The 21,298-nt window shown below is 39.9% G+C and overlaps 1 protein-coding gene across 7 annotated transcripts in view; it reads right to left on the bottom strand.

The window, feature by feature from the left end:
• The window catches only part of si:dkey-237h12.3 (teneurin-3), a 208,992-nt gene that overhangs the window by 175,571 nt on the left and 12,123 nt on the right, over nt 1-21,298 (bottom strand). For all 7 annotated transcript variants that reach the window (XM_036127293.1, XM_012876933.3, XM_036127294.1 and 4 more), the window contains exons 2-3: nt 16,418-16,896; nt 14,419-14,694 (exon numbers count right to left, since the gene is read on the bottom strand). In XM_036127293.1, the coding sequence (XP_035983186.1) occupies nt 14,419-14,694; nt 16,418-16,688 (547 nt within the window). In that variant the 5' untranslated portion in view covers nt 16,689-16,896. The remainder of the gene's footprint in view (nt 1-14,418; nt 14,695-16,417; nt 16,897-21,298) is intronic.

Raw genomic sequence — 21,298 nt, 5'->3', positions numbered from 1 at the left:
CCTGCAGACAGCGGAGGGGTTCCTTCACATTCCTGCTGTGGAGAAGAGGCATGGGAACAGGGCTGGGGAATCTTCTCCTGTGGTATAATGAGTTTGACAATGAAAGTGACACTGTGTCCTCCCAGGACCTTGCTGTGTGATCAATCATAACAATAGCTCACCATTTCCTCCTCTAGATACTGACCTTTCTCCCTTAAGGAAAGTAAGAGAGCGTAGGTGTTTGAATGTGTGTGCTCCTCTCTATTGCGCCACCGCCTTCTTCCCAATCAGCCCTTGAAGTCTTACTATAAAACCATTAGTTTGTCCTTTAGAACGGGAGCGCTGCTCAATCACGACGCCCTACTAAAGGAATATGGATTTGTTTCATTTAGCAGCACAGGCTATTTTAAACACGGATGACAAACTCAGAAAACTAGAAGAGGATGACATCGGGATCATATGCTATAGCCCATATCCATCACATGAACAGCTAAGGAGGTATTTAGATGCCTTTTCTCCAATCAGCAGTCCTGCCAAGATTTCATGCAAATATCCATGAATAAGATTATTTCAGGCTGATTTTGCTCAAAAAAAGATTCAGAGTAAAATAAATAAATAAACAGGAGCTGCTGGGGAGAGAGCTGTTAACACAGACTGGGTTCTCTCACCTCCTCGCCTCACGTCTCAGATCAGCTAAAAGATGTTTTATTAATACTTTACTAGTTTAGTTTCTTTTTGTGTCTCTGTATGCAAAAAAGCCAAAGAAATACAACAAGCCATCATGGCTGAAATAATATAACACTGATATACTGTATTTTAATCTCACGTCTCTGATTAGACCTGCAAGCTGAGCTAAAAGTGTCAGAAATAGTTTCACTGAAAGCCGTCAGACCCACAACGGAAACAGTGCCTGTGTTTTAAATCCTGATTTGTCACTCTTGTAAATTTTATACTGCCACTGTAACAATAACTCCTGTGTTAAAATTTAGCCATCAGTGCTCTGCAGCACCCACCTTCATTTATTTTATTTCTTTTGCTGCCATTTTTTTAGTCCAGGATGAAGGATACCAAAGCTTTAAGTGGATAAGCGAAACTGTTCGTTTGTTGGGTTTACAATTCATTACACCGTCCCACAAAGACTACAAAAATATCCGAACAGGGTGGAAGTGAAGTGCCTCCTTTGCATTTAAAGCTGCATTAGGTTACTTTTGTAAAAAATTATTTTTAATCTATTTGTTAATACTGTCACTATGACCAGACAGTAGAATATGAGACAAACTCCTTTGGCTCCTCCCAGTGGTCTTACCGCCATTTTCAGAAATTCACCGCTCCCGGTCAGAAACGACCAATCAGAGCCAGGAGGAGGTCTCTGACACTGCTCACACACCCCAGACCACAGACATCATATACGTAGACGCGTCATAGGGCACAGGTCCGCACGTCAACGTCACCGCCATATTGTATGTGGCAGAAAAAAGTTGAGTTCTGTTATTGTGAACGTGGATCAGAGAAGATGCCTCATTCCTGTGCTGCATGGAAATGTATTCTGGCTGATTTCACTACTTGTATCTGCCTTCTATAAACTAAGGCTGCACCATGTTGCAAAACTGGACACACTAAAGCTGCAGAGTGGCAACACAGGCTATATATATATATATATATATATATACATACACACACACACACACATATATATATATATATATATACATATATACATATATACATATACATATACACATATATATATATATATATATATACATATATATACATATACATATACACACATATATATATATATATATATATATATATATATATATATATATATATATATATATATATATATATATATATATATATATATATATTTGTGTGTATGTGTTATGAATATAAGGATCAATTTGTTAAATCTAAACATTGTGGTCTTCATTATTTCATAAAACCGTGTCACATGTGAACCTTTAGGAACAGACTTTTTGGGGGAGTATTTAAGAGGTAAAATTAATAATATGAGGAAAAAAAAAGTCCTAGGTCAAAAAAGTAAAAAAAAAAAAACAAAAAACACAAAAGTGATAATGTTAGGAGAAAAAACGTCATATTATAAGAATTAAGAGGGAACATTTCCAGAATAATCACAGTTTGCAGAATTATTTCACTCCTAGAGTAATAGGGCCAGGTTAGATTATTTTAAATATTTTTATTCTTTAGGAAAATAAATTCAGGAGAATGAAGCTAAAGGGATACAAAAATAAACTTGTAATATTACAAAAACAAAAATACTACGAATACAAAGTATATTCAGAGATTAAAGTCCCTCTGATGCTGTTTAAGTGACTGAGTAACTGCAGATTTGCCACATTTAAGATGGCGGACGCTGTAACGCATCGCACCATAGGCAGAACCCGCCCAATGACGCGTCTACGTATATAATGTCTATGCCCCAGACCCAAAGCTTCGCTGTTGCACATTATATAGACCACAACTAAATTATTTAAATGTGAAATGGAAGGCAGTGAAAAACATTATATGTCCCCATCTAGGACTTTTGTGTAAAACTAAAACAATAATATAAAAAACTATGTTACTTTAATTTAATTAGTTGTATTTGAATCCATGTCTTCGGTGGAGGTCAGTAAAAAGTGAAACATAATGTAGAATAAAATAAATTTTATAAAATTAGAAAAACAAAACCACATCTGGCCAGTTTGGGCGAAACGGTCACAGAAGTGAAAAATAATAAAAGTCGATCACAATATGTTTTCAGATTACCTCTACTTTCTTGCCTCCAGTTATGGAACCATAACATATTTAGACTCAGGAAGTCTGATGATCATCTATACACAGTAAAGGGCAAACGCACCACTTCCTGCCCTATACTCTCACCCAAATTAGTCTATGAAAGCCTCGTCTCAGCAAATTCTCACTATTTTCCAGGATTTCTAATAAAAAAAACATCCACACAAAAGTTTTATTGTCTAAGTTACTTTTCTTTGCTACTTTCACCATTTGTTTTTAAATCCAAAATCTGCTAAAATTCTTCAATCATCTATTCTTTAGCATGATGAATAGATGGTTTATAATGAGAATATTGAAAGAAAGACACTTTTCATACAAGGAGTTTGATCCTAAAAATGTTCATTATTAAAATACTTTTTTCATCCCTGGGGGTGTAAGTGTTGTTTTAAAGCCATAAGGAGTTTTTTTAAAGGCAAAGAAAAATCCCTCCAACCACGGGGGAAAGTCATTTATCCTCAACATTTAGTATTCTTCTGTGCACCGGAGACAACACAATACAGACCCCTCACTGCGTACGCGTCTCCATTTACGCATTATTGAAAGAGACAAACATTACAAAACTACCGGGTACAGTAGTAGGATGTAGATTAAAGGCCCTTCTCTGTGGTTTATGTGGAGATGAACTGCTACCATGACGTAAACGGACTGAAATCCTGATGGAAATGAGAGCTTTAAATGAAACATTTATTCGTCTGTGTGAAAAGAGCCAAACTATATATATATTTTTTTTCCCTCTGCAGACATGAATTTTCTGGGATGTAAGTGCAGTAAAGACGTGGCTTCAATCACACGTGTCTAAAATAAAGTTGGAGCAGCGTAATGCAGTGAACACAAAACACGTTTATTGGTATTATTGTTGATCCCTTAATTGACCTAGTTTATAGAAGAGATAGTTTTCACCTCGCTTTCATGAACTTTAAAGATTTTCGGCTCATCACTGGAGCCTGGAACATTAAAAACCCACTCCATGGCTGATAATACTTTGCAATTCAAACGTTTTGGCCTCAGTGTCTTGCTGAAGGACAAAGCGTAGCAGCGAGCGGAGAAGGCTTTAAAACTTACTAAGCACAGAGATCCGCATTCAGGTGCAGCGATCACCTTGATCTTTAACTCTCTGATTGCTAAGATTAAAAACTGCAAAACAAAAGGTTAAACACCAACGGCGCCAGAATAGCAGACGTAAATAATATTCCTCACTCCCAAAGAAAGACGATTAAAAGAAGAAGACTTGAAACCGAATAAACGTGATGTAACGGAGGAGTCCGGGGACAACATCTGAAGATCCGGCGCCGATCCGGGACAGGACGGAAAAACTATTTTAGCCCACATGAAACAAAGCAATTCTGGATACTAGATCCTATCTACTCGTCGTCCATCTGTCTTCTCAAGGTTATCGGTTTCCACCCATCTCCTTAAGCTGTGGTATTTCCTTGCATGCAACAAATGGAAGGAATAAAGTACCCCCTCTGAATTAATCACATTACTGTCTCTCCAGGACACGGACGTTTCCCTGCGAGACCTTTTCTCCACGACGCCGAGGTGGATGGCTGGGGTCTGAAAACCATTAATTGCAGAGAAGATCCCAGACATACATGTAATTACCAACAAAACTAATGGATCAACATGATGATTCCAGTCTCAAACATTAATATTCATAGAGTGTAAAAACGTCTTCTTGTCTGTTTCCATGTTGCTCGGTAATACAATCACTCAATTAGGTTGTGTGATGAAATGAAATGAACCATTTTCTCCTGAGGACGGTAAATAGTGGTCTCGAAATTGACGAGAGTTGAGTAATTCCTAATCGTAATGACAAGTCCTGCAGCCTCCCAACAGAGCGTGATTAGTCTGAGCCACGCACAGAGTTGAGACCTTGTTGCATGCGTGATGTGAATTACAGGGAAAAGGAGAGTTTGGACCCCTTTAAGTAAGGTTTGAACCCAAAAAGAGGTCAAAATGTCAGATTGACAAGTATAAAGACTAGATCTAGTGTATTTTAAAGTAGACCGCACCCCCTCTGACCCAACATCACTTTAACCTCCCACTGAAGCCAGAAAATCAACCTGCACAGCTACAATCAGCTGACCTCAGCTAAGTTTATTCACGTTAAGATTTTCTCTCAGAACAATAGAAAACTTTTTTTTTTTCTTCCTGTGGAACGTGTCTGCCAGCGAATACTAACCCAACGTTTCCCTTAAATAACGGCCAACAGGTTGAAGGGCTGTTTCTCTAAAATAAACACTGGAGATAACTTAACGCTAACTGCAGAGCTGCGATTTCTACCTGAAACAAATATGAGACGGCCGTTAGGCTCCATGCGTGATGTTTTATGGGGATTTTTCCACCAGAGACCAGTTGTAAAGTGGGTATTTGATTATTTGATTTAAAAAAAGGAAATAATAAACTTAAAAAAGTTGTTCATTTCTGGGATTCAATGTGGAAACACTTAAATAAAAATAGATTTTTTTACATTTAAAATAGTAAAAACAAAGTCATTAGCAAAAAACATACAACTACGTGTCACATTTTCTCATATTCTAATGAGACAGTGCTGTCAATTAAATAAAATAAATATATATAAAAATGTATAATATGTCTACTGTTCTTGTTTATCTTTATTTTTCGTGTGGTGAATAAACATGGGAGATAATTGTGTGGTGCATAAAAGAAACAGCGCCTCCTATGGTCACAAGTCACAACATAGAATTATCACCGTATTAGATCTCATTCCAGCATTGTGATAAAAAATTACAAATTTTAGTTTTAATTATTTTAAACAGAAAAATAAAATAAAACCAAATGGTATATTTTTACTTAAGCGTGTTTGGTCAAAATAAAGAACAGCTTGTATATTTATTTAGTATGTTATATTGTAATAAATTGTAACACTAAACTATTTTGTTTTTGGGGGTTAAACATGAAATATATGTATTTTTTCATATCATATAAAGTCTAATTCTGCAACTATTGTACGTAGGACTAACCGCAAGAGGCGCAGTTTCTTCTGTAACCCTTATTCTGTCCTGAATGTTAATTGTCCAAATGTTTGTTGTCCAAAACAACAAAAAATATACATCAAAAAGAATATATAAGGTAAAAAACGAAAGATTAAACCAATTTTGAGCTTGGTTAGAGAAAAGTTTTTTTTAAAATGTGAAAATTGTTTTATCAGACTGTGAGCTGACTTAGAAACTCTCACACATTTTGAAGGTCAAACGAAAATCCAGTAAATAGCAGATATTGTCTCACAGGAAGTACTTGATGCTGCTCTGACATGAATGTGTTATCCGCTGTAAGTATTAGTGCTGAAATGTTTATTTCTCGTGTCAGAAATGTAGTTATTTTGCAGTTATGCCATCTGTGTTTACTCATTTATACAAGAATTTGCACAGATTTTTAAATTTAATTTAACTTTCCTAAATTAAATTAGATGTCATGATCAAACATGTGCTTTTAAATTACTAGTATTTTAGAAATTCATAGCACAATTGCTTTTTGCTTCTTCTTGAGTAAATAGATACTAAAGTAATGGCACTCGGAGCCAAAAAGCAAGGCTCATCCTCACCTTTGGTCACTGGGTCTGGATCAGAACCAAAAGGAAATGAACCAAACAAGCTTCCTCATACATCCACCATGTGGCAGACCCAGAATGTTCTGGACACTGATTAAGTTTCTAGTTTTTAAACCCTACAATAAAAGAAAGAAAAAGTTTAAAATTATTACTGCACTAAATTGCTCTTGTTTTGGACAAAGAAAGGCATGTATTTTGGTTTTTCATTGATTTACTGTTTTTTTTTTTTTTTTTAAAGAAAATCCAATAAGCAAAACATGCACAGACCTTGGTGTTTCCCGTGTGAATGGTTGTTGATCAGTATTTCCTCTCACATGAACAAAGAGAAAGCCTGCCAGGTCAAAAACCTAAAATACGTCTCATAAATGTCTATTTACTCCAGATCAGACCAATTATTATTTGTGTTTTTTTTGCCCCCTCGGCACCATAACAACCACAAGATGTTATTGTTTCTAACTGATTAAATCACGCTGACTTGTTAAGCGTGAACAGAATGTGGGTCTCTGCTTCGTTTGCTGTAACCTAGACGTGTTATTTTCCATCATCTGCTACTTGTATGTAAAAACAAATCAGTCATCAAGAGGCACACAACTCAAGACGATGTAGCGTTGCTTTGAAACGAGGAGAAAAGACGATCTTTTCTGGTATCTTCTTAAGCTCATTGAATAAAGCGATCCGTCTAGCTACCCCAACTAATACCCTGGTAAAAAAAAAAACGCTGCTCCGTGAAACAAAAACAGGAGCAAATGTTGCTTCTCAGTCGCAGGAAATACAGGCTGGACAGATAAAAGAGCGTTTTAACATGTAAAAAGCATCTTTGCCCTCTGTGACACTGAAAAAAAAAACACAAAAGAAAAAACACAACTGTTTGTTGCTTCACACAAAAGAGCTTCACTGAAGCAAAATCACAAACGATGTCAATTAAAAATCAGCTCCAGAACAATAAAGGGAAAAAAACACTACAGTAATGAATGATTATTGGATTAGCATGAATTTAATCCCACAAAGAAGTACAATAATGCCCTAATTAACAAGTAATTGTCAAGGTAACCGCCCTGCAATTGTTTATTTTAAACTTTTAACTTTATTTCTAAAATTCATATTTAAAGGTTATGGTAAGATGTTTTTTTGACAATATGATTATAAAAAGGATCAGTTTTGACTTAAGCTAAAGATTTATTTAGTTTACCCCAAATTGGTCTCTCCTTTCATTAAACCTTTTCTAACTTCACATACTAAGACCAGGATATTTGAAGCATGTGAAAAACGCATCAATTAGCAACTACTTCTAGAAATACATATAAAAAACCCATCTTCACATAGATGTTATTTGAAATTCTATCTTTGAAGTATTAAAGGGACATAGCAGCTTCAAGAAAATCAGCTTTTCCTTATTAATATGCAAATTTATACAGGCAGACACTCCAAAGTCTAATCAGATCATCTACTCTGTGGGGGGTAGCTGTGGCGTGTGAAGAAGTTTTTCACTATGTGGTGCTGCGATGCTGCGAATGCGGCTGAGCACAAAAATACACCAGCGAGACAAGAAAGCTCCCGTCGCACAAACCCGTGAGTCAGGTTGTTGAAACGGTGGAGGGAAACAAAAAAAAAAACAAAAAAAAAAAAACAAAAATCTGTGATCATTTCGTCAGGAGGCTAAAAAGTCCTCGACCTTTGTCCGGAGGAAAGAAGAGGGCAGCGACCCCTTCAAGGCGTTGCCAAATCGCTCTGAAACAGAAAGCGCTATATGAGTCGCAAGCACAACAGCTGCCGTGACATCTCATCACCGAATCCCATATCCCATCACACTGAGCACTTTACAGCGCCGGCACTTAAGCGGCGACAACAGCAGCCAGGAGAGAAGCGATGACAGTAAAAATGATGGCAATCAAAGCGTGCCTCCTGCTTTGACGAGGCACCGAATAAAACTCAGACACACCTCCCTAACCCCAATCAACAAATCATGAAGCAGTTAGCTCTGCCAATAATGGAATATTCTTCAAACATCTCACAAATGGCTGTCCCTCCAGACCAAAGGGCGAGGGGGGGTTTGGGGGGGGGGATCTCTGATATTATTTATTCTTTTAGAGTTCAGCCGGTGTCATGTTGAATTATGAAAGCGGCGAGGAAGGATTTCTTCACGCCACGATCAATAGGCTGATTCCACTGTCAGGATACACGGCGCAGATCTGAGACGGGAGTTTGACAGATGGCGTGTCACCTCCGTCAGCGCGAGGCCCCTCCGGCACGTACGCGCCCGTGCCTGCCTGCGTGCGTGCGTGCGTGCGCCAACATGTCCGCGCCTTTGCTCGGTTTCTCTAATCTTCGGGAGGTGCGACGCTGGAAAAAAAAGAAAGGAGCAAAGCGGGATACGGAGAGGTGTGTGTGTGTGTGTGTGTGTGCGCGTAAACAGTGAGCAGCAACATGCAAGCAAGCATGTTAGAAGGTTTCTGCTCAGCTTTCACGCTCGCTCCAAAACAGCTCGCCGTGCTACGGCACGCTTTGCCGTGACTTCCCTCCTGATTTAATTAACCTTTCACTGGCACTGTTCACGCAGTAAATCTGCTATACACCACTGTAAAACGTCCAAGATCGGAGTGTGGACCTGTGACTCGAACAAATTCGAAATTCTTTTCTGCTACATCCTCCTGGTAAACACTCCTGGATAAGAGCGCGGACGAGCGAGGCCCCGCTGCTTCCCCGCATCGCCGGTGAAAGCATGAATGCGACACACTGTTTTCCTCAATAACTTTGGGTGGGAGGTGCAGGCCAGAGCAGACAAAGCCTCTACAAGTGTCCTGCACCGGCAGCTCGGCGGGTCTGCTTGCCTTGCAGTTTCACAAGCAGGTTTGCTCAACAGAGGAAGAAAGAGAAAGTGATCCTGTTGCACAGCTGAGTTGAAATTAATGGCAGAACAGGCGGCGTCTGCATCAGGCAGAGAAGACACAACGACGACGACAAGGACAGGGAGGAAAGAACTGAGAGCGGGGGGGGAGACAACAATGGCAAAAAAATAACAACATTTCATAGCCGCTTTGACAACCGACCATTTAAAGTCATTTTCTATAACCTGCTGCAAAGAACTGTGCCTCTGTGACTCCAGTGAATAACACGGGAAGTCATTCAGGTTTGATCTGGGGTCAACTGAGCCAAACATGGACGGGAACCAATATGACCCGGAACAGACTTTAATACAAAGAATTCAGACGCTAAGACACTTTTTCATTTAGAAATACACTTTTAAGAGAAGCTTATCTTCACATTTAATATAAAAACTAAACTATACTGATGACAAAAAGAAAACTGATGCAGCTCGGGGTAAATACATGGCCACAAAATGGTTTTACAGGTAAAGAATGGAAGAATATAGCAGGAAAGGGCGGTGGGGGGGGGATGAACCAAACCATATATTACCATATATTATCACTACCAATAATAATAATAATAATAATAATAAGTATTATTATTAATAATAATCTCGCCCATTGACAGCTGGAGATACGCACCAGCACCCCTCACGACCCCAGTAGGGATAAGCTTTTTATTTATGGATGGATCGATGGATAATAATAATAATAATAGTAATAATATTAATAATTATCATTATTATTGAACATATTATTATTAATAATAATATGTCTTATTATTATTATAACTTTTATTATAATTTTGTTTTTTATTTTTATTTTTCTATTACTATTACTATTATTATATAGATATTAATACTACTACTAATAATAATGTGTATTATTATTATTATTATTATTATTATTATTATTATTATTATTATTATTATTATTATTATTACTATCATATATATACTATCAGCAAATGTAATTCCCTACACAATTTCTTAGAGGTTGATGCTCCTTGTGTGTGCATATCATTGCGTTGCTGCATCTCCTTTCATTTGCATCTTGTGTGCTTAATGAATGTGTTTGTTAGTTAAAGGAGAGTGAAAGGTTGTCTGTGGGTAAACTGTGGGAGGAGCCAGAGGCTGCACCCCCACCATGCCTAATAATCAACCCCCCCCACACACACACACACACACACACCTCCAAGGCCACGGCCACGGCCACGGGTAAAAAACCCAGAAGAAGATGGCTTTTTAGCCCAGGATGACAGCCATTACAGTGGAAGTGGTTTTCTCCAAGTCGGGCTCCAGCGGGCATCAAGCCCCTCCGTTAAACAATAAATCCACCTGATGTGTTTCAAAGCGATGAGGAGAGCTGTCGTCAGGTGCTGTAGCTCTCCACCTGTAATGCCTAACCAGTGAGTGTGAGCTTTTTCACACCCTATTAGGAATACAACTCAACAGGGCCAGGCAATGTTTTTCCTGCATGAAGTCATTCATGTTTTATGAAGGATATAATATTGATTTTAAACCCGGCATTGGATGTGGGTGGTGGTGGTGGTGGTGGTGGGGATCAGTCTCCTTGGTAGTGTTGACTTTTCCTCCGAGGGTGTTCTTTGACCTGACACAAACACACTGAAATATAAATATATAAGCAACCTTCCCAACAAGGATTTTATTTGGAAAAGTGCACTTTAGTAGTTAGCGTTCGAGCTCCAGAGAGAGGACGAGCGTTAGAGAGTGAATGCGTTTTGTTTTGTTTATAAGGAATTTGTTCACGTCGTTAAACCAATACTTTTTCTGTCCTTGGTTGAAATTTGGTCCTAACAGAACCGCCAGCAGAGCCCGGCTCTGATAGGACCAGCGATTGGCTGCGCAGACGCCCCAAGGTGTTAAATCTTAAGTCTGAATAACGTTTACAGCCGATTTAAACGAAAAGACGGCGACATGAAACGTTAGAGGAGCAATAACACCATATATTCCTTATTATATATCTATTTTTACTAATTTCCACACATATTTAATAAAACTAAATGCCTGTGGGAAAACAAAAAAAACAAATAAACCTAATGACATAAAGTGACCCATATTCAACTCTGTGTAAAATCCCAGTTTAGACGTTGTATAATTTAAATGGCCCTTCATTAAATAAATGGTGCTCTTTAATACGACGGTCACTAAATAAAGCCAGCCATGCGTAGGTATATCCCGCCATAATTACCGCTTTAACTGGAGTTTTCTCTCTCTTTTTTAAATACATTACACTGAAACTTAATTGCATCACAAAGAACTTTAACTTAAAGCACTAATGACTTGATCAATTATCAGAACCCTTTATGATTGTCTTCCCTATTATCCGGGTCAAATATCTTAATTATATTTGTATCTTATTAATTATTCTTGAGGTGGAAATAATACCGGCTGACAGCTTATTTCTGAACCTAGTGTACTTACTTTTATTAACCTTTTTGCCTTTCTATTTCAAAGTTTAGACCAATAATGTTTGTGGAGAGTAAGCAAAAAGAGAGAGAAATAAGCAACTAATTATAAATAAATAAATACTGTGAATTACATCTCAACAAAAATGTATCTTTAACCTGCCTTTTGTTTTTTCTTTACCATTAAATAAATAAATAAATAAGAATGAGAAACAGAAGTGAAATCAATAAAGCAACAAGGAAAGAAAATAAGTATATAAATGACCAATTTTTTTTTTACCAATTTAGACAAACTGATTTGACAGCCTTTAGTTGCTGAATGACATTCGCTAAATAAGCGAATTTCCCCCCATGCAGGGGAAGCAAACAGCTTTCATGCGGCCCGTCGTCCCATGTGGCGCTACAGGGCTGCGTGCTGTCAGGCCGACCCCCTGATGGCCACCCCGGGTTCATCAGTAACGGGGTGGACCTCCATCCCAGAGGTGAATGTCTGCAGATGCCACACTCTGCGAACGCGCCCAGCCTTTGGTACTTGTCTGTGTCGAACACTCTGCAGAACAGAGCAAATTAGAATGAAATATCGAGTTCATTTATGAATAAGTGGGGCTGAACGGCCCCTTGTCGGAGCTTCCGCATGCATATTGAGTTGATAGAAACCTTTGGATGGGTCATTTCTCTTAGCTGCTTCATTAAATAGTGAAAGTCAAAAGTGCAATGCTTCCTGCCAAAGGAAAAAAAAAAAAAAAGACAAAGATCTATAGAGGTGGAAGCAGAGGCAGGGTTTTTTTTTTTTTTTTTTTTGTTCTGACTTAAAATGTAATAAACCAAGAAAAAGGTTATAAAAAGAAGCAGGAGTTTGAATTTTAAATGAAATGATACTTAAAGTAGAACAGAGTAGGGCTGGACGATATAGAAGAAAAAGCATATCGATAAAACAGAAATCATATTGATCGATATCGATAATTATCAACAAATTCAAAACATGCATTTTAAGTGCAGCCCTGGCCGTTTTATACAAAACATTATTCAATAATTTTTTTTTACCAAAACTGCAAGGTTTTAAAAAGAAAAACAAAACGTGTGCTCTCTGAATTTTTTAAAAGGAGGCGGAGCTTAGTGACAGAGCGTTCCTGGGTCTGCGTTGTGATTGGCTGGGAGGATTTAGTAATATTAACCTAGATGGCTAGAATGTAAAAGGAAGGAAAACTGTTATTCTATTGAACTTTAATTGACCCTTTTTTTTCTATCATAGATATACGTCTATCGATCAATATATATTGTTATTGAATTGTCCCCCCCCCCATAATAACCAAACATACAGACTCCCTCCTGCCTTGTGAGTGACCTTAACTCGCAGCAGGACGTTGTCCAAAGCTGAGCCAATCAGCGGCAGCTTCTTCCGGCGTCTCCCAGCGGTGGAGTGTGGCTGAGTGTGTGTGAGGTCACGCACTTTTAAGTGGTGCGGCGCACAAGGAATCAAAGCACAGGAGAGGATCTATTGAAGCAAAAGCTCTGTGCTCTCCTGCAGAATGGACCAGCCCCTTGAGATAGAGTTTCACTCCTGGCATACACGACAACAAATGTGTCCCGAGGAAAAGCGCCGAGGAGGTGAGGGCTCATTTCCTCCGAGGCCAGATTCAGGAGCAGACGCCTGAATTTGAATTCTGATGGCATTTTGAAAAGGTACACGACTAAGTCAGCTCCCCCACCCCGGTAGACGCGCGCCCCATGATGAATGCTGCTATTAAGAAAATGACTTGTCTCAAATGTCAGGCTGTGGCCAATGTTTTCGGTGTAAAAATTGATAGCAAGAGAACAAGACATTTTCTTTGTTACCCTCGCTTTAATGTTCTTGCCAGGAAAGTGTAATCAGCCCTAATTATTTAAACTGCCTGCCATTCTTTGATAACATCGATTTCTTAAAATAATTAGAGCTTTGCATCACATGTGTTACAACGGTGACACTGTAATGATGACAAATGACATATGAAGTCGGGAGCGCTTTCAGAGCCCAGAGCTAATTACAGCCGAGAAAATGACTTTTGGACCAAGGATTAGGATTACACCAAAATACAAACAGGTGAAGCGATCAGTTTAAGGACTTTACGACGCTGGAACAGAAGCCGAAGTCATTAAACTGTAAAACGCCGACATGAAAGCGTCAAACGGTGAAGCCAGCGTGACACAAACGACTTTAAAGAAGACAGGTACACATATAGCCAATCCATAAACATGGCCTCTCTCTGGAGCACCATAGATTTGCTCTCTTCAAACAAGAGAACCCCAATCCTCCATCTCAGGTTTTCAGCATGATCAAATTTGCACTTCAAACCATTGTGCCCATTTAATCAGCCATTATGTATGCCCAGTCAACCACTGCCGAATTTCTAAGCAACATCTCAGACCGAGGCACACAAAGCTATCTTTGATTATACGATAGCCCATGGGGAAACTTTATCAAACTCCGCCGCTCCCCCGCCGACACGGACCAGGTGACTAGCAACCACTCAATCCAGGGCCAGATTTCTCCCTGAATGCAGCAGAGACTCTCCCCTTTGATCCAAACAAAGACAGCTGCAAACGCCTCTCCACGTAGCTGCCCCGCCAATCGCACTTCCACTTCCTCCCACCAATCAGGAGCTTTTCCGCTGCGCCAACCATAATCCAGCATGCCGCTGCCTCTCCTACCCCCACCCTCCGATGCACGGGAGGGGGAGTAGGGGCAAACAAATAGGAGTGTGAACATAAAAGGATGCAAAGTGTGCCCCACTCACCCATCTCGGTGTCCGATTTATTGTCCATTTCTGTGTCAGTGAGCGTGAGCGCCGAGTTGGAACGGCTGGAGAGGCACGAGTTCTGCCCAGATTTTGCCCCCGTTCCCCAAAGAGTCATGGTACGTTCCGGTGATACAGGTTCATGGTTTTCTGTGGCCGCCGGTCCCCGGGCGTAGCTGCTGAGTGGGTGGGACAGGCCGGTCTCAGGGCAGAGAGCCAAGCCTCTGCGAGCTGGTGGCTCACAAATCCCGAGCTGCCTCAATGAAAATGTCTGTCCTGAAAATGACAGCGAGTTGTAAAGTTAACAAACCGAGCAACAACCAGGTTAATAGCCAAGAATACAGCCTCCTGATAAGCACCGTTACAAGGGAGGGGGGCACAGACGGCTAATTCTCAGCATCTAAATCCCTATACAATGTTTCACAATGCTAAAAAAATCAAGTATTGTAGCTTTGCTGAATATTTCTAATAATTAGAATAACGACTGTTTCAGGAGCAGGAGGTTTGAAAACATGCTAACTGTGGGAATCCAGTTTTTGCTCAACACTTGGAGCTAGTTAGGGCTTCTATTCTACATTCACCAGAAAAAAAAAATAATAAGCTGTCATAACCGTCTATGCATTTTTTTTCTCTCCCAAAGGCATAATGCACAGCAAACAAAAATACCTCCCATTGAGTTCAACAAGAAGTTGCTGACTTATTGCAAAAACTATTCAAACTTTCAGTTCAATGCACTGTAAAAAAAAATCTGAAATTATTATTAATAATTATTGTCGCTAATGTAATAAATAATTACAAATGATGTAAAAATTATACGATACATTAGTATGCAAGATTATAGTTTCTATAAAATACATTTAATATATATATATATATATATATATATATATATATATATATATATGTTTATATATATATATATATAAAGCATGTATTTACAAAATAGACATTTGCATACAAGGAAACGTTTTTCATAATAATGCAATTAATATATATATATATATATATATATATATATATATATATATATATATATATATATATATATATTATTTATTAGATACATATTAATATTTTTCCCCTATTTTCTTATCTATTTACACAACACACACACACACACACATACACATACACACACAATGATTGAGGTAAATATTTTTTCTACCGTCAACCTTTAATCTGACATTTACCATGATGATCCAGGAAACAGCCGCTAACTCGAAATGTCTACATTAAATTAAAAATAAAAGCAGCTGCCTCCCCACAACTTCGTCATGATCCCATTAAATCTGAAACGGACACCAATTAGCACTGGGGGAAACGTACGGGAGTAATGGATAGATTTTCTGATTGCAATCTTATGAGCCCAAGGAGTGCCATAAAAAAGAATAAAGTGCTCAAACTTTTTAATTACACAATTTAAACCAGCTTCCACCAGCCAATTAAAGGAGAGTGTTACTTTTTAGGCCCTGCTTTTAAATTGTAACGTAGTCCAGAATGGTTGGAATATTTCATAGAATCGGGGGAGCCCACTGGACCACATTCTAAATGAGCTTTCTTCAAAAGTTTTGGAAAATATCACTTGATTATGTCTTTGTGACTTGCCTTAATTGTGTTTACCCCTCTCTGGAGAACTGTTTAGGCTATTGCTTTTTTTTTTTTACATCAATTTTGCGCAGATAAAAAAGAATAAAACAGTGAGATTTTTTTTTTTTTTCATTTTGGTAAACAAACGACAAAATCCCTGCACCCATGTTCATTTTCCTAATTAAGTCTCACACTAGTAAACAGCAGCAAATCAACAGAGATATGAGGATTTTGTTGTTCATAGTATTTACTAAAGTCGAGAAAATGAAAATCCCAGATTTGTCTCCGACTTAGGAGACTTAAGGGGTGTTTTTTCCACAATTAAACTGTTGTATTCTGACAGAGGAACATCAGTCGTCTTACAGCCAGGTAAACATGTCTAACAGGTGTAATAAAGGCTGTTTCCACTCACCAGGCCTGGAGTATTCGACCGTCTCCTTGTGGACCATCTCCTTGACTCTGCCTCCAAACAGCATCCTGGACGGCTCATGGTCGAAGGCCTGCAGAGTCTCGCTGGAACTGTAGGATTTCTGAGTGGGAACGCGGCAGGCTCCGTCGTCCCGGTCCGTGGAGGAAGCTGTGTAGCGCCGCTCCCGATCCTTGTCTCTCTCGCAGTCTCTGTCCCGCTCCCTCTGGCTCTTGGACAGCGAGCAGAAAGGCCGCTGCTCCCTCACCCTTTCCATGCTGCCGGCATGCTGGGTATCCAACCCCCTCCCTTTTGCTACTGACACTCTACTGAGGCGTTCACCACTGGATTATTTCGCCTTCTCCCAGCTCCCCTTTTCCTTCTCTCTCCTGGCTGTGATTCTCGTCCTCTCCAAATCCCTCCTCCTCGCTTCTGAACCTCTCTCGGTCACTTCTTCAGTCCGTTCGCCCGTCCACCTGCTGCACCTGGGGAAATGAAAGGAAGAAAAAAAAAAAACAGAGATGAGGAAATGTAGCAAGGAGCTCCGATAACACTAATCCCACAGCTTCATCTTCAAAAGCACACACTTATCTCCTTCTCGCTGCCCCACCCCAGCGATCCCTCCACACCTCTGAAACTTCACCCATGAACACTTGACTCGTCCTCTCCAGCAGCATCCTCCCTTTTTTGGTGCTTGTTTCGGTTTGTAAAAATCAGATTTAGCTGGAGAAAGGTGACTTAGATTTTCACAGTAACAAAAAAAAAATACCTTTTACTCAACTTACTCTTCTAGAAAACAGGAAACGAAATTTAAATGTACAACATGCAAAAAGAAAAGAGAGCCAATGCTTTCATTTCAGCTGTTTTATTGTTGTTTGAGCAGTTTCCGTTCAAATACACCGAGGAGCGACGATAACGAGGGCGAAGACAAAGACTAATTAAAAATTAATAGTTACTATATATATTTTGTTAGCAGGCTGTGGCAGTTAAGTAAAAAAAAATAATAAAGTAGCTAGTTCTTAAATTATTAAACCTTTTACTTATGGTGCTAAATATACGTCGCGCACACAGCTCCTTGTTTTTAGAGATCTGTCTTGGATTTCTGCTTCCACAGCACTAAAATGGGGGTTAAATGCAGGTTTTTTTTTAGGCAGTCGAGACTCTGAAGAGTCATAAGAGAAATGTGTTTCCTAGAAAACTGCCACTTTTACATGCAATAATCCACAGAACCAGGCGAGCAGCCGTTTCCACAGAAACTATTTATGCAGTCGCCACAGAAATTATTCATCGTGCGCCCGTGCAAACTGAAAAAAGTGAGGAGAAACTTCACCTGCATCCATTCTGGAATTCAACCCAAAGAGAGCCGAGATGAGAAGTTAACTTTCTGTTTCAGGCGGGTTTTATTTTGAAAGCAGGCGCTAAAATAAGGGAACGAGAAAATGTGGGCATTCGGTCTATCCTGTACTGACGTCCAGGATGAGGCTTGTAAATTATTATGGGTCTTAACCTGTGTCTAAAAGAATTTCTGTTCAGTCCGGATTATACTTTTTTTGAACAAAGGCTGATAGATTTTTGGTGTAGTACCAAACTACAACCACGACAAACCTGTTCGTCTTGCCTGTTAACTATTCTGTATCTTTACAGCTTTTCATACCCAACTCTGGGAAGGTGGCCTATTGGTTAGAGCAGGGAGTCCATGTAAGCCTGCAAGTTCCCTGGTTCGAGTCCTACAGACTTCCAGTCTTGGTCCCTGAGCAAGACCCTTATCCCCCCAAGTTCTCATTTACAAGATCTATCTATCTATCTATCTATCTATCTATCTATCTATCTATCTATCTATCTATCTATCTCCATACATCAATTTTCTATCCCCACATACCCCTGCAGGGTTGTGGGGGGCTGATGCCTCTCCAGAGGACATTGGATGAAAGGCAGGAAAGAACAGGTCAGACCAAAGATGTACGAAATGGAAGAAGGAACCAACAAATGAGGGTACATTAAAGTTGGCCTGGACCCAGCTGTGGTGTAAGACTAGATTTTCTTAGACATACAAATAAATAACAGAAAACACAATCCCAACACAACTGACACCCTTTGACTTTTCTTTTTCTGGTTTACTTTCTTGGTGACCCAAGAGGAAGGCCACCCTTGTCAGGGAGCCATTATGCCCATCTAAAAAAAAAACAAAAAAACAAACAAAAGAAAACACCACTGGGAGTTTATCAAAGCTGAAGGTTGTGAGAGAAAGCACGTCTCTTTGTTAATAAATATGTTAACAGAGTGAGCTGAACGCTCCACAAAACCACCCCCTGATTTTAGGATCTTTTATGCGTCTTTGGCATCCTGGCCTTAGGCAAAAACATTATCTGCCTATAAGCACGAGAGAGTCTGATATATCAGTGTTAGAAACCTCCGGCTGTTGAAAATTCATAGATGACTTTCCAACTGTGCTCTGAAATGTGGAGCAGGGGGATGTGAATGTGACCAATCCCCCTCCAAAAAAAAAAAAAAAAAAAAAAACCCAGAGTGGAATGTGGAAGGGAGCCTTGGTGTGTCAGAAGTGTTTATTACCAGCCATTTTCCACCGCCTCCTGACACACACTCACACACCACCAACCAAATTTCATTTCTCTCTTGGCTGAGCCGTAAGACTGCATCATCAGACTCCTCCTTCTCCCAAATGGGATCTACTTTGTTTCACATCAAGCATCAAAACATTTCAATGAAGCCGGGATAGTGTACCGTCACACCGGCAGATAGCACCAGCCCCGGAGACTTCCCAAAACCCCGCAGCAGTCACGGCTGCAGTGCAGGATGCAGGGATAATGAAAATTGTAAGCTCTTCCACACCTATTAAACTTGCTCCCCCACCTCCCGAAGTCGGCAGATATGATTCTGTTTTCCTGAAGGGCTGAGATGCAATCAGCGGCAGACTCTCCTGTAACCCTTACACTCAGCTCTCCACGCTGCACCCCCAAGCAGTTGTTTTTAGATGCCGCGAGCCGTCTCAATCACACCTCATCGCTTCCAGCAAAGTGCACACACACCCGTCCAGACCGGCGGATTAATGCACAGGATGCGTGTGTGCGGACACGCCCAGAAGCATCCCTGATTACGATCCCCGTCTTCTTTATGGACTTGTAAAGAGATTCGCCGTCTGAACAACGGATAATGCTACAAGTCTCACCCACTAAGCTGCACTCTGCACTATAGTGGGATTTAGATTTGCGTCCTAATCAGCTATAAGCCCTTGAGTGACCAAGCATGGCCCTGTACAAGCATCCCTGTATGACTGAGGATGGGATCTATTCACAGCTCCTCCAAGTGTCTCGCTTGTATAGAAAACGTTGCGAGCCACCTGAGAGGCGTGCATAGCAACCGTAATTATGTACTAAATGTTGCAGAGGCTCTTCTATTGTGCTTCGGCAAGCTTAAAGTTTGAATAGTTGAGGCGGCAGAGAAGCCTGAGCCTGTGTACGGTACACTGCATATGTAACGCCTTCACGGCAAGAAATCTGCGTCCAAGCTGTCAGAAAGGAGCAAAGGCAGGAAAAGTGAAGAGCCGTCGGCTCGGGTTTAAACGGGAACTGTTAGGCAGTCCTTTTCACTTTGGTTAGTGCTCACTTCTACATTTCCATACGTCTGATCATGCAGCTGAATCAGGACAGTCAGTCACCCGTGACCACTCAGTAGAGGAGTCGACGATGCAAAATTAGTGTCACGCAGAGGTCCCCCTGCGAGCCAGCGAGCCATGGAAGAAGACAATTCAGGAGCGCCGCAGCGCCGCACTACACACATCTCAGCAGCTCCCCTGGCAGTCCAATACCGTCCCCTCGACACCTAATGCTGTCCTACACTTCTGCACCTCTTTGAAGCATAAACCATAAAGCATCTGTATGATACAGCGAGGGGAAACGGGTCCAAGTCGTTTGGCTCTTCAAGGCAGCTGGAGAGGTTTCAAGGGTCTGGAGATTTACTTGTTTCATGTCTGACTCCGAGTATTTTATTCATCAACGATGTCCAGCAGGGAGGTTTATGCTTCCAACGAGGGATTTGGAAAAGATGACCAAAGGAGAACGACCTTTTTCATTTAAAGCATGCTGCTTTACTGAAAATAAACTTAAATAGCCTGTGTTATCTTTACACTTTTCATCAAAACCTCACAAAGATCTTATTTGGTGTCACAAGCAACGGTGTTTAAGACACAGGGCAACTTTCTCAGCAGCTCTTCATCAATTAATCAGCTCATTAGCGCTGAAACAATTAACTAGCCAATTAGTGAATTGACAGAAAATTAGTGTGTAACGTTTGAGTTTCGTCACTTCTTTGCTGGGTCAAGGCTCGGTAGTCTCAGCCTTCACCACCAGACAAAATTTTTTGACAAAAAGGACAATTAAATACGTCCTCCTGTAAGAGGCAGCGATCAAAAGCAAAAACCCACAGAGAGGATTTTCAAGGTGAAGGAAAGCACTTCCCGTTGTTTTTCACTGAGACGGCGCCATTTTTGATAATAACCAAACAAACCCAAACATCAGCGAGTTCAGACCATTTTCTCTTGATTGACAGGTCTCAAAATAAAAAAAGCAATCCTCCTATTCATTAAATGATTCAAAGCTAATATCACCCACCCTATTTGGCCTGTAAATGCATCATCAAACAGCAAGCACTTTGCTGCTCTCTGTTAAAGCTAAATAAATATAAGATAAAGGTTGGAAAAATATGCTTTAATGCATAAAAGGAGATAATCTTGTATTCCCTTCATTTTCTGGACAATTTAAAACTACTACCTCTAAGCATTTTGTATCATATTGTGTCTCAAGTGTCTGAGATTTAAAACCCTGAAACAATCAAAATGGGAATCAAGAGATCAGACCTTAAAGAAAACCA

Source organism: Fundulus heteroclitus, chromosome 23 (genome assembly GCF_011125445.2).
Source record: "Fundulus heteroclitus isolate FHET01 chromosome 23, MU-UCD_Fhet_4.1, whole genome shotgun sequence".
Classification (NCBI taxonomy): domain Eukaryota; kingdom Metazoa; phylum Chordata; class Actinopteri; order Cyprinodontiformes; family Fundulidae; genus Fundulus; species Fundulus heteroclitus.
Note: the sequence above shows the minus strand (reverse complement) of the source record. Positions and strands in the feature narration are given on the sequence as shown.